At 45.4% G+C, this 16439-nt stretch overlaps 1 protein-coding gene across 2 annotated transcripts in view; it reads right to left on the minus strand.

The window, feature by feature from the left end:
• CCDC50 (coiled-coil domain containing 50) overlaps positions 1 to 16439 on the minus strand; it is a 43315-nt gene that overhangs the window by 17592 nt on the left and 9284 nt on the right. For both annotated transcript variants that reach the window (XM_032119038.1, XM_032119039.1), the window contains exons 2-4: positions 7735 to 7797; positions 6260 to 6389; positions 1705 to 1795 (exon numbers count right to left, since the gene is read on the minus strand). In XM_032119038.1, the coding sequence (XP_031974929.1) occupies positions 1705 to 1795; positions 6260 to 6389; positions 7735 to 7797 (284 nt within the window). The remainder of the gene's footprint in view (positions 1 to 1704; positions 1796 to 6259; positions 6390 to 7734; positions 7798 to 16439) is intronic.

Genomic DNA, 16439 nt, shown 5'->3' on the forward strand with positions numbered 1-16439 from the left:
AAGAGTCAACACCCCTCAGAGCCGAGCCAGCACTGGAGGACACTGGATGACTACTCAAATACAAATTATTATTTCAGGATTCAGGTAAGATCTGCTCTGAAACCAGCTTTGTGGAAAATCTGGGGATGCCACAGCCTCTTTCCAAAAAAGAAAAAAAAAAAAAACAAAAGCACCCCAAATCAAAACAACAACAAAACAAAACCAAAAAACCCTCCACAAACTCCTTCCCCTGACAAGGTTAACCTTTCTAGCAAGTACACTAAAGTCTATAAATATATGAGTTAAGCACATTATCTCCAGGACTGAGACAGCTCGGGACCTGCAAATCCACACAAACCACTTCTTACAAACAGGATTCATAAGCAGGCAGGGCAGACAGGCTTAGTGCTTCATTTAAAAACCCTGCACTCCAGAAAGGATATGCCTCAGTCCTCAGCTACATTTCAGCCACACTTGGGAACTTCCCACGTACCAGCAGGAAGAAAAAGAATATTTATGATTTCTCCTTGCTTTAAGCCACAGTCAGCTGAAGCCTGCTCCCAATTGCACAGGATGGTCAGCAGGCTGGTTTGACAAGCTGCAAGAACCTGTTGTCAGACCAAGGATATCCCTGCAGTTCTCTATGTAAAGCAGGAAGGAAAGGCACAATTCCCCAAGTCAACATTAGTTCTGCATCTCCTTCACCTTCCTGATAAAAATAAGACAGATTGTTACCTCTTTAACACAAATCCTGTAGCCAAAGTGTTCCTCCCACCCTGTTACCACAAGCTCTTCTTGGAAGACAAGCCCTTCCCATCTGTCTGGGCAGCCTTTCAGTACTTTCTTGGAATTAATGGTAGAAGAAGAAAATGAAGTCTTGCAAAAAAACCTGATGGATCTGTCAGGTAAGGGCAGATTCTTATTTCTGGCTCTTCCAGGAAATACACCCTTGTGTTCAAGCTCTTCCTATACAGAAAATGCCACCATTGCACCAAGGTGCCTCTTGAAAATCTTGAGACAACTCAGGCTTCTCAGGATACCATCTGAAATTGGGACACACTCCAGGCTCACACAGGTGTTCCTCTACTCTGTGGGTTCCTTGAAAACTCAATGTGACAGGCTGACCCACCAAGGTGACCAACAAGCCAAATCCTTTGTACACTATGAACAAACCACACCACCCACTCTCAAGCAACAGCAGTAGAGCAACATTCTGAAGTCACAAAAGGAATCTGCTAGCAAGAAACTGTAACAGTGTTCAGGCTGTGAAAGACTAAATTGAAAAACAGAGAAACCAGAAACAGATGGCTGGGCTGCAAGTCTTGCTGAAACCTTTGCATCAAAGACCAAGAAATGACAGCCCAGGATTCTCCCAAGAGCAGAACCTGTCTTCTTGCATTTGAGAAAGCCAGCAGGTCTGAGTGTATAAACAATTACAACTTCCTATACCAGGGCAATAAACACCTCAGCAAGACTTACCTATTACTTGCCTTCTTCATTAGCAAGGCCACTGGCATCAACAACTCTTATGACCCTTGAATGTGAGGACTATGACTGTATCTTATTCCTGTAACAGGACTCCCCAAAATCTCTGTGCATACAGAGGTCTGTCAGGACAAGGACTGCCACCATGCAAGCCAATTCCTATGGCTACTGGCCAAGAAATGTCTGCCCTGAAAGGGCTGCTACAAATAGCCCTGCCATCCCTGCAGCTTTAAAGGTTACCTCGTCTTTTTCCTCTTGCCTGCGGCGCTCCTCCGCTTCAAACGCGAGCTTCACTTGGATTTCCTGAGCAATCTCGCAGTCCTGTCGTTCCCTAGAAGGCAAGGAGACAGGGATTATAGGCAGCTGAAGTCACAGGCATCAGTCAGCCTGGAGAAAGGGACAAAAGAGCTAAAAAAAAAATCCACCCGATTTACACAAAAGAATTATTGCTCAGTGTTAGTGCAGAGCTATGAATCCTCACCAGGGACCAGAACTCCCTGTACTTACGGGTGGCCAAATTTAGAAAATACTTCCCCAAAACATCCACAGAGTACAAAGTAAAAGAGATTCATGGGAAGATTGCTAAGAAACGGCATAAGTACCACAAAATAGGGCAGGCCAAGGTAGTGCTCAGGCGTCTGCAAACAATCTAATTCTGCTGAGTTTTTGTACATGTGGTATCAAAGGAGGGGTTCAGGGGGGTATGGTTAATGCAGGCACTTCTGAGAAGTGGTTTTCACGTGTACGCCAAGGAGAAGAAAGTGCAGGAATATGATACATAGGGCAAGTGGAGGCTGGAGGTGGCAGCTCAGTAATGAATGAGAAATGCCACTGAGCTGGAACAAGACACAAAAGCAGGACCAGTGCCAAGAGGCAAGGGAGCAACATGTATCAAAGCAAGAGGGAAGGAGCCACTGCCACAGTGCCACAAGATTGCATTAACTGGGGACAGGGAGAGATCGGAGCAATTGAGACACGAGAGGTTTGGCTGTGCAGACAGACCAAAAAGGCTGGAAAGCATCTGCAAGAACAGTGCCACACTCAGCAGCACGCTCCAATGTCCAGCAAACAGGCTGGAACAATGGCTGAGGATTACTCAGGGCAATTCAGAAAAGGTTGCGGAATTTGAGAAGAAAGACTAAAAGCTCTCTCTTTCAGCACTGTTGAGATTGAGCTAAAGAGCAGCTCTGAACAGGTCAGAAAAGTCAATCCCTGCAATTGCAACTACTGAAAGGCAAAGCATAGGAGGAGTACAGCTGGGAGCAGCAACAAGCAGAGCCTGCTTTATTAGAATACAGTCTTTTGAAGAATACACTGATGATGATCAGGTAGGTGATGAGAAGAGTACCAAGAGCATGTTATGGAAAAAAAGCAAGTAACTAAAGCTGTGCTGTGTGGGCTGGAGCAACTAGTTCTAGGTTTGAGCAAGAATCTGGGCATAAATGACGTAGTGAATCTGGAGGCAAAGGACTGGGAGAGACTCTAGGACATGAGAAGGGGAAGTTAAAACACTTTTAATTGCAGACAAGCACTTTTTGTTGCAAAACCAAGAAATGTGGCATGGCTGGAGCAGCCAGTGGCACAACGGAGCCTTCCTTTACAGAAAGTGAAGAAGAGTGAGAGAAGCAGAAAAGGTCGTAAGGGTGGAAAAGAAGGACATTGCAACAAGAGGGTTTACAGGACAAATGTCACCAAGAAACAACTCATTTGTCACAGGTGACAAAAAGGCACACACAGCAGGAAGGAAAAGAAGATTATTTCTGTCAACGGCTCCTTGGAAGCAGACCTGCAATCAGGCTGGAGTTATCAATAGGTCAAACATCTTATGACATCAGATTCTTTCATCCAGGTAATAAAACCTGGCAATTTTTGCATGTGCTGGTGTGTGTTTCATTTGATGCTGGGGAGAGATCTGTTCAAAGCCACAGGAGTTCACACAGCAGCACATCTAGTTCTTGAACCTGCTTTTTAAAAGGGCCTTGGCAAACCTGGCACCAGCAGAGAACCACAGCTCCCAGCAAAACAATAGCTGAATAAGCCAATCCTAGGGAGCAGGCTGTCAGTGAGCCTGGTAGTGGATCCTTCACAACGCCAGGCTCTGAGGACATGAAACCAGGTAGAAAACAAGTCAGAAAGGTCAGACGCATCAAGGCATTGCACGTCTCCAGTTCCTCTGGCACTGTGAGCAGAGCTAAGGTGCCAAGTTCATCAGCACAAACTGACTTGCTAAATGCTTAAAATACATCCTATTGCAGACAAACAGGACAGAAAAACAACTAATCATCTTTCACAGCTAAGGCAACAAGGTCATTGCCTCTCCTTTAGCAGCAAGGAACACCAGAAGCAATGCGAAAGCAGAAGCATTTTCTTCTTTCTTATGACACATCTTGGAATACACCACATCAATTCCTAAGAACTGAACAGCCACAGAGGATTAGATTTGGTTTATTGCCCAGCAGTAATTAAATACTGAGACTTGATTAGTTAGTCAACACAAACTAATGTATTAACTTGTGTGAGCATAAGAAAATAGGTTCAAGAGCTTTGACAGCTCTTCCTTGTCCTTCAGTTTCTTTAGTGTGAGTTCAAGTGCCCATCAGATCCCAGAAATCAGTCAGAGCAACATAAACATCACCATTCCTAAACATTCCACTCACGTCCGTCACTCCTGGGCAGCCAGGAGGAGTGTTAAGAGTGTTGGGAAAACTCTACATCAGTTTATAAAAAAAGAGAAAAAAACCAAAAGTCTGTGTGATCAGAAAGCTCCCTCCCATTCACAGTGACTGTAGCTACTAGTTGTTGCCAGATGAGGAAAAAAAAGGGAATGTTTAAATGAACTATTCAAAGGAACTGTTCACATCAGTGCAATAGAACCATCACAACACTGGGAGCAAAACAGGGAAAGAACATATTTTCACACTATTTTATTTTAGTAATCTTGCTACTATGGTTAGCAGTGTGCAGGCTTCTCAGCTAGATGCAAGAGATGCTTTAAAGAAGCATGAAAATAAGGTTTGATGCTTCCCTGAATTCTTAAAAAGAAATGTTTCTATTCTCTCATTTATCTTCACAAAGTCTTTCTGAGAGAATTTAGGATTTGAAAGAGAGAAAAAAGCCAATAAATTTGAAGAGCTTTTTTATGTTTCCTGTTTCTCAAGACCCCTTAGTTCTGCCCTTTTACTCCTCCCATCACCTTGCAGTGTCAAATTGTCCTAGATGACACAGAAAGCAACAACAGCAGGGATTATTTTGTTGCCAGAACATGCTACTCTTGGACAAGGAAGAGACAATGGGAATACACAAAGAATTATGGAAGAAAACGATCCAATTACAAAAGGATGCCTCCAACTTCTTTTTACTATTCTTGCAGAAGAGCTCCTGCTCTCAGAAGCCAAACTGCTGCTGACACAACGTTTTACATCAGCAGTTCTGCCTGTGCTTTGGCTCACAAAGTTCGTAAATCCCATTTTACAGAGTCCTACAAGAAAATTGTTTGCAGCTCCCAGCAAGTAACAAAGAGAAATCATGTATGCCATACAAAATCAATTTTTATGTTGTCATTTACCCACTCCCATCTCTAATTGGTAATAAAGACAATACTATTGAAAAAAAGCAGAGACTTGAGAGATACATATGTACATAAGGTCTGTCCCAGTGTGCTGGGAACATTGAAAAGAGTGGCTGATCTGTCACAGCTTCAAAGCTTTCATGAGCCGCTGCTTTGAAGCCAGTCCTGTATCTCCCACATCTGCAACACAGAGCTCTTCTGCTCCATCGCTGTCAGATGAGCCACCCAGGCTCTGTGATCCACCACAACTGCACCTGGTGGGTGGCATCCCAGAGCCCAACAAAAGCCAGGAGGTAGCACAGCTGCTGGGAGATGCATCCTGCTTTGCAGACCCTGTATTTGCAGGGACCCCCATCCAGCCACCACCTCTCACGAGTGGGAGCTGGCTGAGCCCTGTCATACAAACCACCTGCTACATCTCATGCTCTGCAAGTCCACTCTGGATTGGAAAGCACAGTTTGTTTTGCCCTGTGCTGCCATGTTTCACTTCTACACCAGCTCCACAGCTGAGAGCCGTGGCACACAGAGAGCCAAACCACAGACCACAGGGTTAAGATGTGGTGTGTGGGGACTGAGCAAACTTGCAGAGCAAACTGGATCACTCATTAAAAACCCTCCCAGTTGCTGCAGAAGTCAGTGACTGCGAGAGAAGGCCTGTCCCCCAACACCCATCCCCATTAAGCCACCCTGGGGCAGCAATTCCCCTTCCCAGGTCATTTCACACTGAATAGCTGCAAGCACAAGCAGAGGCTTTCAGTGGTCAGCGCAGCAGAACACCAAAAAGCATCACACCCAGCTCCTCAAAAGCATTCTTTAGGCACAGGGCAAACACACCACTATCTGCAATTTCCACACGAGAGAGAATCCCCTGTAGCACTGGGTATTTCTGTGGCACAGTTCCTTCGCCCTCAAACTTCAGCCAGGGACAAGGTCAACACAAGTGGCCAAATCACTCCATTTTGACAACAAGCAGTACAATGGGAAGGCTCCTTCTCATGGACAGGCAACAGTATCTAAAGGCAAGATGGGCTCCAGAGTCACCTGCTCCCACCTTGTTCTCATTCCTCTGTGCCAGAGCCTGGTGTCAATACTTTTTCAGCAATGGACAGCCAAAATAAAAAAGAAATAAAAGCAAAAGGCTGATGAACCCCACACACTGTCAACTTAAAGCAGCTCTGACCTAATGGGACTAGCACTCCCATTCCAAGAGCTCCAGCACAAACTCACAAGTCTTTTTGGTGTTTCTGGATTTGAGCACGGGCTTTCTTATCCTCCTCTTCCTGCAGTTGCTTGGCCATCTGCAAGTCATGTTGCACCAGACGATTACGCTGAACGTTTGTGGCCAAGTGATGCTCAACTGGAAATAAACACAGACAAGAACCCTCAAATCAGGCTGCAGAACTTCACTGTGTGAAAAAGACAAACCAAGTGGGAGGGAGATTCCAGCCCAGAAAGGAAGACAGATCTTGGCAGGGAAACACCAAGCAATCTATCTAAAGGTGGGAAAGTCCTGAACTGAAATTATGCTAGCAGCTTGAGATTGCCTCTTTTCAGCACTGAGGGGGCTGTATACGTGTCTGTTACCAAAACAAGTTCTGCATATCTTAACACATCCAGGTTTATAGGGTACAGAGCCTAAATTTTAGGCTTTGAATTTCATTTGCTGACCATGGAAAATTACCCTAGATGAATAAAGTGGGTCTGGGAGAGACCACCAGAGGCCAGTGAGGATGAACTAAACCTAAACCACTCCTTATGGATACTTCCCTTATTTGTTCTCAAGAACCTCTACAGAACAAAACTCCTCTCACTCTCAGCAGAATCAGTTCCAAAAATCTCACTACCTTTACATTTAGCAACAGAGCAACTTAGTGCTCCAGTGAGTCCTTTACCATACATGGATACTGCCTGTCAGAAAAAATGGCTAGGTGAGCTACAGCCCAGAGCCATCTTTAACTCAGTGGTCTCAGGTTCCAGCACCAAGGGCACAAGCAGCTGCACCCTTGGTGGAGCAGCTGGCATGGCATTAAGCACCTGGTACTGGCAGACACCAAATCGGTGAGAAGCTGATTAGAGAGGCCACCACACCTGAAGCTGCAATGTAAACATACCCAAAGTAATAGATAAGCACATTAAAAAAAAATTAAAAAAAAAAAAGAAAAGAAAAAAAGCACCAGTCACTTTGAAGATCCTGGCTGTACCTTTTTTCTCCTTTATAAGCCCTTCTAGTGTACAGCTGCCCTACCTCAAAATGTCTGAAAATGAAGGCTTCTTTCAAAAGGCAGACACTGGCAATTCTGAAACAAGTAAACAAACAGACCTCTTCTGGTTGTACTTCAGGTCAGACTATAAAACTTGAAGCTTCCAAAATTGCTAGTCATTTCTAAAAACCTTGCACAGCAACAAAACCCAAGTGCATTCCTACATGCAATTATATCATAAATGGCATAAACAAACTCAACTCTTAAGGAGAGCACAAAATTGAAATATGAAATGCAACTATCTCTAGGGTACAACGTGAGCTGGAGCAGAGCAAAGTGTAGTGTTACAAGACAGTGAAGACAGCAATAATAAACTGTATTACATTAAAACAAAAAAATTAAATAAAAGCAGGAAGCATTTTTCTTAGCAAAATCAAATAAAGGCAGATATCTGTTGGGACAAGCTTGCTTCAGTTTGCACTAAAGATCATTGCTACTTACTCTCTTGTTCCTGCAAATTATGGGCCAAGGTATGATCTTCCAGAATAGCGAAGTCTCGACATACTGAACAGGGAAACAAAGTAAAGAGAATTAGCATCAGAAAAAACCAAAATCAAACAAAAAAGCATCACAAGAGCTATGGGAGTCAGGGGAGCATACAGATACATGGACTTTTGACACACTGTCTACCAGCCAAGGTCTGGACTTGTGTTTTTCCCCACTCCTGCCATCATGTGTATTCTTGTGTGTGTTTCTTTCTTTGTCCTTGTTGGCATAAAATGCCTTCTCCACTCTCTCCTGGACCTCCACTTCAAGAACAGAACTGCCCATGCTACCACTGGATCAGACCTTCTGTACAAACCTCTGCATTCCATTCAAATAGAATATATATTCATACCAATGCCCACACTGACTGCACTCAGCTAAAACCAAGGGCAAGCATTTTTGTTTACTGTGACTTTCTGTGCCGGGTTAAAGAGTCTGAGAATAGTATTTTCATGGCACAAAGGGTACGTGCACACTGGCACCTCTCCAGAGCTGAGCAGACTGAGCTCCATGGCTCTCACCGCAAGGTATTTCTACCAGCTCAGGCATCATTTTCAGTTGTTTCTTGTAAGCTTCACGGACTGTTTGAAGTACAGATGCTGGATTTGCACCTACAACCCAGATATGGGATCAACCATAGCACTACAGGCAGGGATAAGTACAGCTTCTTCAAAAGATGCTGAAAATGACCTTGAGAAGAGTGAAAGGGGAAACCGACGAACCCCTTTGGCATCAGTTTGAAAGCAGCAGATTTTTGCCAATGCCTATCACTTTCCCACTTGAACTTTCAAAGGAATGCTCTACCTACACTGAAGAAAAACACCAGTGTGTATTTTTAATTTGTTATGATAGGCAGTAGGGAAACAAAACCCAAGCCACATACATACTGGGACAGGGACACAGCATCAGGCTCAGCCTTTTGCTTGCAGGTTCACATCAGCATCTCTGTAAACCAAAGACAGTAACCTGTGCCCCCAGACTGCAGATGGAGCCCCTTTTCACACATCTGCCAGACCTGGGGTTCTGCCTGCTTCAAGGGGAGTTTAAGGCAGCGGCAACAAAAAATTTACACTAGAGAGGTCTGTCACTCATTTTTCCCTCAATGTGACAAGTTAAGAAGCTAAAGGGACCCATAGAGGGGAACATCTCCCACTTGAAACACACGTCACAAAGCAGAGAACTACAAGGTGCTCCTGAAGCCGCAGAGGGAAGTACAAATCCCTCCTGCTGTGCTCCACTGGCAAGACCTCTGGGGAAGACCAAGGATTCTCTTTAGCAATGCACAGGCAGCCTAAAAGATAAACTGGAAATAACTCCAAAACCCCCAGAATGCATCAAAAGTACAAGGGGAATTTACGAGGATTCTGTTTGTGAAAGGGTTCAGAGTCAGAAAAGATAAAACATTTCCATCACCACAAAGGAAATGAGAAAGGAACTGCCTTTTCCTGAGCCGCGATCCCACAAGCCCTCCCTTTCCTCACAGATGCACATGCTCCACGAGAGAAGCATCAAGACATTACTCCACACCCAGGTATCCTCACAAAATATCTGGAAGAGTTTCTAGTTGTCTGTACTAAGAGATCAGATAATGCTTTACCACATTCAGTGGAATTTCTGGTTGAGTCTTTCTGCATTGAAGGGTGTTTTAAGATGACAAAAGCTCCTAACAGCCAGAGCAACACTTCAGGGAAGGACAGTGACACACAGCACGGTGGAGATGAGGACAAAGGTCGCAGTTATACGATCCCATAGTGGCTCACTTTAAGCATGTACAGATCTGGATGGTGTAATTAGGGTTTTGTTGTTACTTTTTTTCATTGCAACTTCTTTTAAAAAAGGAAAGATAATATGAAACTAAATAGCATTGAACCGCTTCCAGTGGCCATTTCTGTACAAAGAAAGAAACGTTGCCTTGAGCCACAGATCTTGAAAAGCCACAGCTGAGTCACAGCCAGCAGTGCTATTCACAGGTGACAAACCCAGGGTGCTTGGTGGTCACCAACACATGCTTTTTACAGGATAGGGCAAGGGAATCTTGCCCACAGAGACTAATTCTGCGATCCTTAATACTGCTTCAGTTTCCTAGAACGATTGTGGAACAACCATCTTCTATTCACAAGAAGTATCAGCTGGCCTGCTGGAAGGGCACATCCAACTCACAGGTTTGAACTCTACCATGAGTTAAGAGCTAATCAAAGATACCTCAGCACAGAGCCAGTCTGCCCAAATCTAGGGCAGTTATTACTGCCACGTATTCAAGAAGCAACACTTGCTCTTGACTGTTTAAAAAAAAAAAAAAAAGAGAATGGGAGGAAAGTGTTATTTTTAACTGCAGTAGGTCTCTGAACAAGTCCACAGCACAGCTGCCTGAACAGCTGTACTAGCAAGACAAGGCAGGCAGCACAGGAGCAAGGATGAACGTTTCAGAGCTACACAGTTTTTCTGCATAAAGACCACTGCTACAAGAAATGCTTATACAAGTAAATCCAAGCCCTTCCCAAACCGATTCTGCACAGGCTCATACACTGCTCTGATCCCTGTGGTATTCAAGAGCACTATCTTGTCAGTCAGTCATGGTGCTGATGGTGCTGGCAGACCTTTGCTCCATCCTCCCCAGAGAGGCACACGTGCACAGGAGGACTTCAGCTTTGTTTTTTTTACTCCATTCTACCCACACCCAGACACACTCCTCTGTTTGGAAAAATACATGTTACAGAAACACGCTTGGCACATGGGCAAGAAAGTAGGAGGGCATGGCAGGACACTGCTCCTTGTCTTTTGACAGTCTTGCACCAACCCCAGGAAAGTCTCATCTCTATCACTGAGCTTTATTCCTACAATGCAGCAATGATTGTTTAATCCTTTTGGATTGAAGGGCCACTGAAGACTTTGTAAAGAAAGCATGGACTCAAAAAGGCAAAGTCCACATACACTTGTGTTGCATAGACAGGCCTGCTTCTTCTAGCTGCTCTTCCAGAGAAGTGCTGAAGTAGTCCATGGGTCTACAAACAAACAAGCAAACCAAACTCCTCAGATTCTCAGTTCTTACAGGCTACAGCTGAAAGCTGCTGGACATCACAGACATAAAGCAGGGACAAAGGTTCCTGTTTAGGTTGTTTTGAAGCTCAGTGCCTGGTCCAGGAAGCACATATAGGCGAGGGTACCACCTTCCTCGGCGCAATTCCCAGCTCCTGACCCAAAGCCACCTAGGTCCAGTGCCAACCCTAACATGGCCACACAGCACCCCGACCTGACGCTGTGCCCTGCCGCTGCCTGTGCCACCTCCACACATCAGTGACAAAGCAAGTGGGGACACTGCCATGAGCCACCAGGTTGCAGGGCTTAGACATGAAAAAAGGGGCTGGGTCTTAAACCAGATATTAACTCACCAAGATCCAGGTACAGAGAGAGGGAAGCTGGACAGTTACCAGTGATACGCACACTGGAAGCTCCTCAGTGTCTGGGTTCCCTGGTGCTCCCATCTCACAGAGAACACAGCATGACTGGAGCAGACTGGTAGGGCAGCAGCAAGCCTTGGGTTTGTTCACACATTTGGAATTATTTGAGCATTGCTGAAGAAGCCATTTGGCTGCACACACACTCCAGTTACAAACCCAAACAGACAGCTCAAGCACACAGCCCTCTCTTTGTGCTGCTGTGGCTGCTGGCAGGGCAGGCAGCACAAGAAGACCTTTCGTCACTGTCAGAAACTTGGCTGGGCTAGCTGCCTCCAACTCATCTGAGCACATTATTCTCAAGTCCCATCAGCCTGAGAACAACGTGCTAAGGAAGATGAGAACATCCCATTACGAACACAATGAAGCACTGTCAGACAGCCAGGTGGCAAAGGATGGGGACACCTGCACCTTCCTAGCAGATTTGGGGCTGAAGGCAGTGCAGAGCATTCCTTCACAACTAGACCCAATACCCACGGCACCGAGCCAAGCATGACAGCAGCTGCAAGTGAGGCCAAGGAAACCAATCCTTGAAGACTCACACCCAACAATGAGGCAACCATGAAATAACTGGAGATGTGGACCAGCCAGACATGGTCTGAAATGAAGTTTCATCAGCACTACTTCTCCTTCCCTGCCCAGTCTCAGCAGGGTACAGCACAATCATTACTAGGTATTATATACTCTGGGTTTGTGCTGAGAAATAGGATGGCCTCAACGACAACAGACTCAATTTCTACTCTCTGAGAGGCTTCACATTTAAGGGGAAAGAAATCCATTTCCTTGCTCCCTAACTGTATACCTAAAAAATGAAAGGTAAGATTAACATTACCTTCACTGTTGCAAATTAACTTGACTTCCCATCCCTGGGTCCTGGCTGGGAGCCACCAGGCAGTCAAACAAGCAGCAGGGGTACAATCAGAGCAGCTACAATTGGCAAATCCAGTGAATCATGAAACAGTCACGACAGGTTTACCATAGTCTTATTAAGCCAATCTGCCTTGGCACAGCAGGGAGCAGACTTGGAATACACTCTGGCACAGCTGTCAATAAAATAAGTGCCTGCCCAGGAATCCCAGTGGCTTCTATAGCCAGCAGAGGCGCCAGCTGGGGCGGATGAGGGCAGGAGCATCATCTTTAACAGTGGTGGGATCCAAAATTCATTCATGGAAGAGGGAGCTCACTTGTTTTGAGGAATCCTCAAGAGCCTTTCTGTAATCTCCAAGCACAGGTCTTCTCCTCTGGTAGTTCTCACTGGAAATATGCCTTTCTGTGCATTGGTGCACCTGAGGCTCTTGGAAGCATGGCTGCTTTATGACTGAGATAAGAAAGTCCCGAGGTACAACAGCTCAGCAAAATTTCATTAAATAACCTCTTCCATTTTATATTCTGCCACCCATCTCACTAACTTTCTCCAGCATTACCTCAGCTCCACAGGTCAGCATTTCTAACACCTCAAACTGCTTCAAACACACTGATGTAACCACAACAGAGGAGCAAAGGCAGCCTTAGATGTTGTTAGTGATACTCAGATGTGTGACAGAGGTAGGTAACACCCAGGAATGGGTGGTGTGGAATATGCACTGTCTCACAAGGTCAGCCCCCACTGGCTTTTCAAGCAAGGTTCACAGCAAAACATCCCCCTCACTTCTGCCTGAAGTCTTAGATCATGTTTTGACATTCACTGCAGGTCCCAAGGGCCCCCTTGGTCCACGTGGCCCATATAACGTGTCCAGGACATGGGCCAGTTCAATGACCCAGGGACCACAGAGGCGTGTTCCAAGCATTTCCTTTCGGGTCTTAAAAACCATCTCTTGCTCCCCACCCCCTCCACTCCCAGCATCTTCCTGTCAGCATTGTGTGCTGGGTAATTCACAAAATAAACTAGGTGTGAGTCATGCTTAGTTTAGAGCATCTGCAGTTCTTGAATTCTAATCTGAAGGACAGGAGGGAGAGGAAAGACACAAGTAACATGAAAAAGCAGTATCATCAGCTAAAAATCATTTTTTTAGGGCATACAGAGCTGATAAATTAAGTGGCAATCAGCAAATGCAACCTTTTACAAGCCAGCAGTCTCAGGAGGATGCTGAGTTATGAAAATTCCTGCAGATTATAAAGCAAGTTGGGATCTCTTAGATACTCTTACTAGCAGGGACTGGTCAGGCCACTCCAACCCAGGTAGAGCTCCAAAATCCGAAAATTATTTCCTTGAAACAAAGCCAACCTGACCAAGCAGCCATCCAGCTGAAGGTGAGAGGATACCCTGAGGGCAGCTTCCAGATAAAACAGGCAACTGGGATGTTTCCTTCCCAGCCCCTGCAAAGCTGCTCTGTGAGATACATGGCTCAGCCTCAGCAATTCCCGTTTCTGCCCTGCCTCTCCCATTGCACCAGGAGATACCTGAGCTCCTGCTACCATACGTGGGTGCTGACAGAGGCTGGCTAGAACATGTCTGGCTGCTGCAGTTATACAGATGACATTCTAGGACCTTGCTCACCAGGCCCCATCATGCCGAGGACATCAGAAAATCATGCAAGGAGAAGGTGGATCCCAGACAGAGGGCAGGTCTGGGCAGCCTGAGAAAGGGAACAATTTCTGCTTCTCAGCCACAGCACCAGAGCATCACACATAGCTGGGAGCTATGAGGCAGCACAAGGAGACTGGGTGACTCCATGGGGAAGCAAACTGAGGGGTCTCAGCCTAATTCTCAAAGGTGCAAACATGCAAAATAATAATAATTATAAATAAGTAAATAACTAAATCACCAAACCACCATGGTTTTTTTACTAGCAGTCTTGGCCTGGAAGCTAAGAACGTCTTGGGATTTGAGAAGGAGGTTACCCTCTCTGCTCTAAGCAAAATGCCTTGAGGTCAAAGCCATGAGATTTTTGTGCTCTGTCTGCACCATTCTCCCACATTAAGCTCTCACCTGCCTAACTATGCTTTAAAAAGGAAGACTGTATGTATTTTGGAATCAAATCCCCAGAACTTGATTGTATTTTTTAACCTGCCTTGGAATAGAAATCATCAACACTCACAAAGTGCCTTCTCCAAAGGCTACTAGTTTGGCAATCTCACTTCTGTAAAGAAGCCTGCACACTGTACCACAGACCAGTCCTAAAGCTGAGAGAGCATCTGCTGAACACCTCAAAGCAGAAGGTGATGTGCTTGCAGTGTAAACAGGAAGCTGGAGATACTCAAGATAGTGAAAAAATAGCACAAGGCACCTCAAAAAGGTTATCCTTTGAGCAAGCCCCAGCCACAAAATTTGTTAAGATTTATCCTTCTGCTTTTATACAGAAGGCTGCCATGTTCTTCATCACTGGATAATTCCAACCTTCCTAGTTTCATCTGCAATATTTCTAAATAAGAGCAACTCTCCTTATTCCCAAAGCTTAAAATACAACCCATAGGTCGAGAATGTTAAAGACCATCTCTTTGACTTCCAGAAGAAAATGCTGAGTTGGAGCATTTCAATCACAGAACCACAGAATAACTTAGGTTGAGAAAAACATTAAGTCGTAAGTACAACCACTGGCCTGGCACTGCCAAGCCCACCACTAAAGCATATCCCATGTACACATCTTTCTAATACCTCCTAGAACAGTGACCCAAATACTTTCCTCTTCCAACCACTGGTCATCCTTATGCTAAAGATGTTTTTTGTAACATCCAATATAAACCTCCCCTGACAAAACTTAGGCCAATTCCTCTTGTCCCATCACTTGGTACTTGGAAGAAGAGACCAATGGCCACCTGGCTGTAGCCTCCTGTCAGGGACTTGTAGAGAGCAATAAAGTCTCACTTGAGCCTCCTTTTCTCCAGGCTAAACATCCCTAGCTCCTCATAGGACTTATGCTCCACACCCTTCCCCAGCTCCACTGCCCTTCTCTGGACTCACTCCAGCACCTCAGTGTCTGTCTTGTAGTGAGGGGCCCAGAACTGAGCACAGGATTCAAGATGTGGCCACACCAGTGCCCAGTACAGGGTGACAGTCACTGGCCACACTACTGCTGATCCAGGCCAGGATGGCACTGGCCTTCTTGGCCACCTGGGCACACACTGGCTCATACTCAGCCAGCTGCCGACCAGCACCCCCAGGTCCTTTTCCACTGGGCAGCTTTCCAGCCACTCTGTGCCAAGACTTTCAGAAGTACCTAAAAATGGCATTGAGCCTTAAGAAGTAATGACACCCATGCTTTGAAAAAATCACCCTTTTCAGCCATGTCCAGTTGGGTCCCCACACAGAATACCCTGAGTCACAAGAACTGTCCAATACCCCCAAGTCCTACAGCCAACATTGCTGTCACAGCTGCTGCTTTCTATTGCAAGGGCTCAACATACACAATATATTAACGCTTTAAAGCAGAGAGCAGATAGATAAGACGATATGTGTTAATGTCTGCAAGTCATTACCTGCCAGGCTCAGAACACTCAACTCTGTAGAAATTTCTTGATTGCCCCAATGTCCATCTACCTGTCCAGGACTGCCTACACCCAAAAGATCACCAGTGAGCTCAACCATTGCATTGTGAATCTACCAGTTAACATCCAGGTGGACAAGTACAAAAACTTCCAGGTAGATATACTTGCCAGGGTATGGCTTGGCTGGTTTGACACCACAGTCAAATAGTAGACCTCAGGCAGCCAAACACTTCACTCACAACATCTGAGATGTAACCGGGTGTGCGTATGGAAGATAATCTCAATCATCTGTGAGAACAAAAGCTGCTTGTGTAGTTCATCCTCTCCAGCACTTGACACAGCTTCAGTTGACTCAGCTAATACTGTGCAAAAGGAACAACCAACAATAAAGGAAGGCAGAAGTTTTCCTAAAAGTCAGTTTTAACCACTACCTCCCAGCCATGGACCACAGCAAAACAAACAACACTTGACTCCAACAGCTGTGCTTTACCCTCACTTTGCCCAAAGGCAAACTACCACACACATCACAGGGCAGGAGTTGCCTTCACCAGGAGAGGTCAAAATCCCGGGCCCATAGAGGCCCCATGAGCACCACTGTAGCTGTAAGACACACCTTCAGCTGTGTCCCATGGATCCCAAGATATTCCTTTTCTGGAAGGCTTTTTGGTTTCTTTTGCAGACGGAATGTCATGGCAGCTCTAGCTTTAAACCCAACACCACTCATTTAAGTTGGTGTAAGCAGGGGGAAAAAGAAACAGTCTTTTTTCATGTGCAACTCAA

Source organism: Corvus moneduloides, chromosome 10, assembly GCF_009650955.1.
Source record: "Corvus moneduloides isolate bCorMon1 chromosome 10, bCorMon1.pri, whole genome shotgun sequence".
Taxonomy (NCBI): Eukaryota; Metazoa; Chordata; class Aves; order Passeriformes; family Corvidae; genus Corvus; species Corvus moneduloides.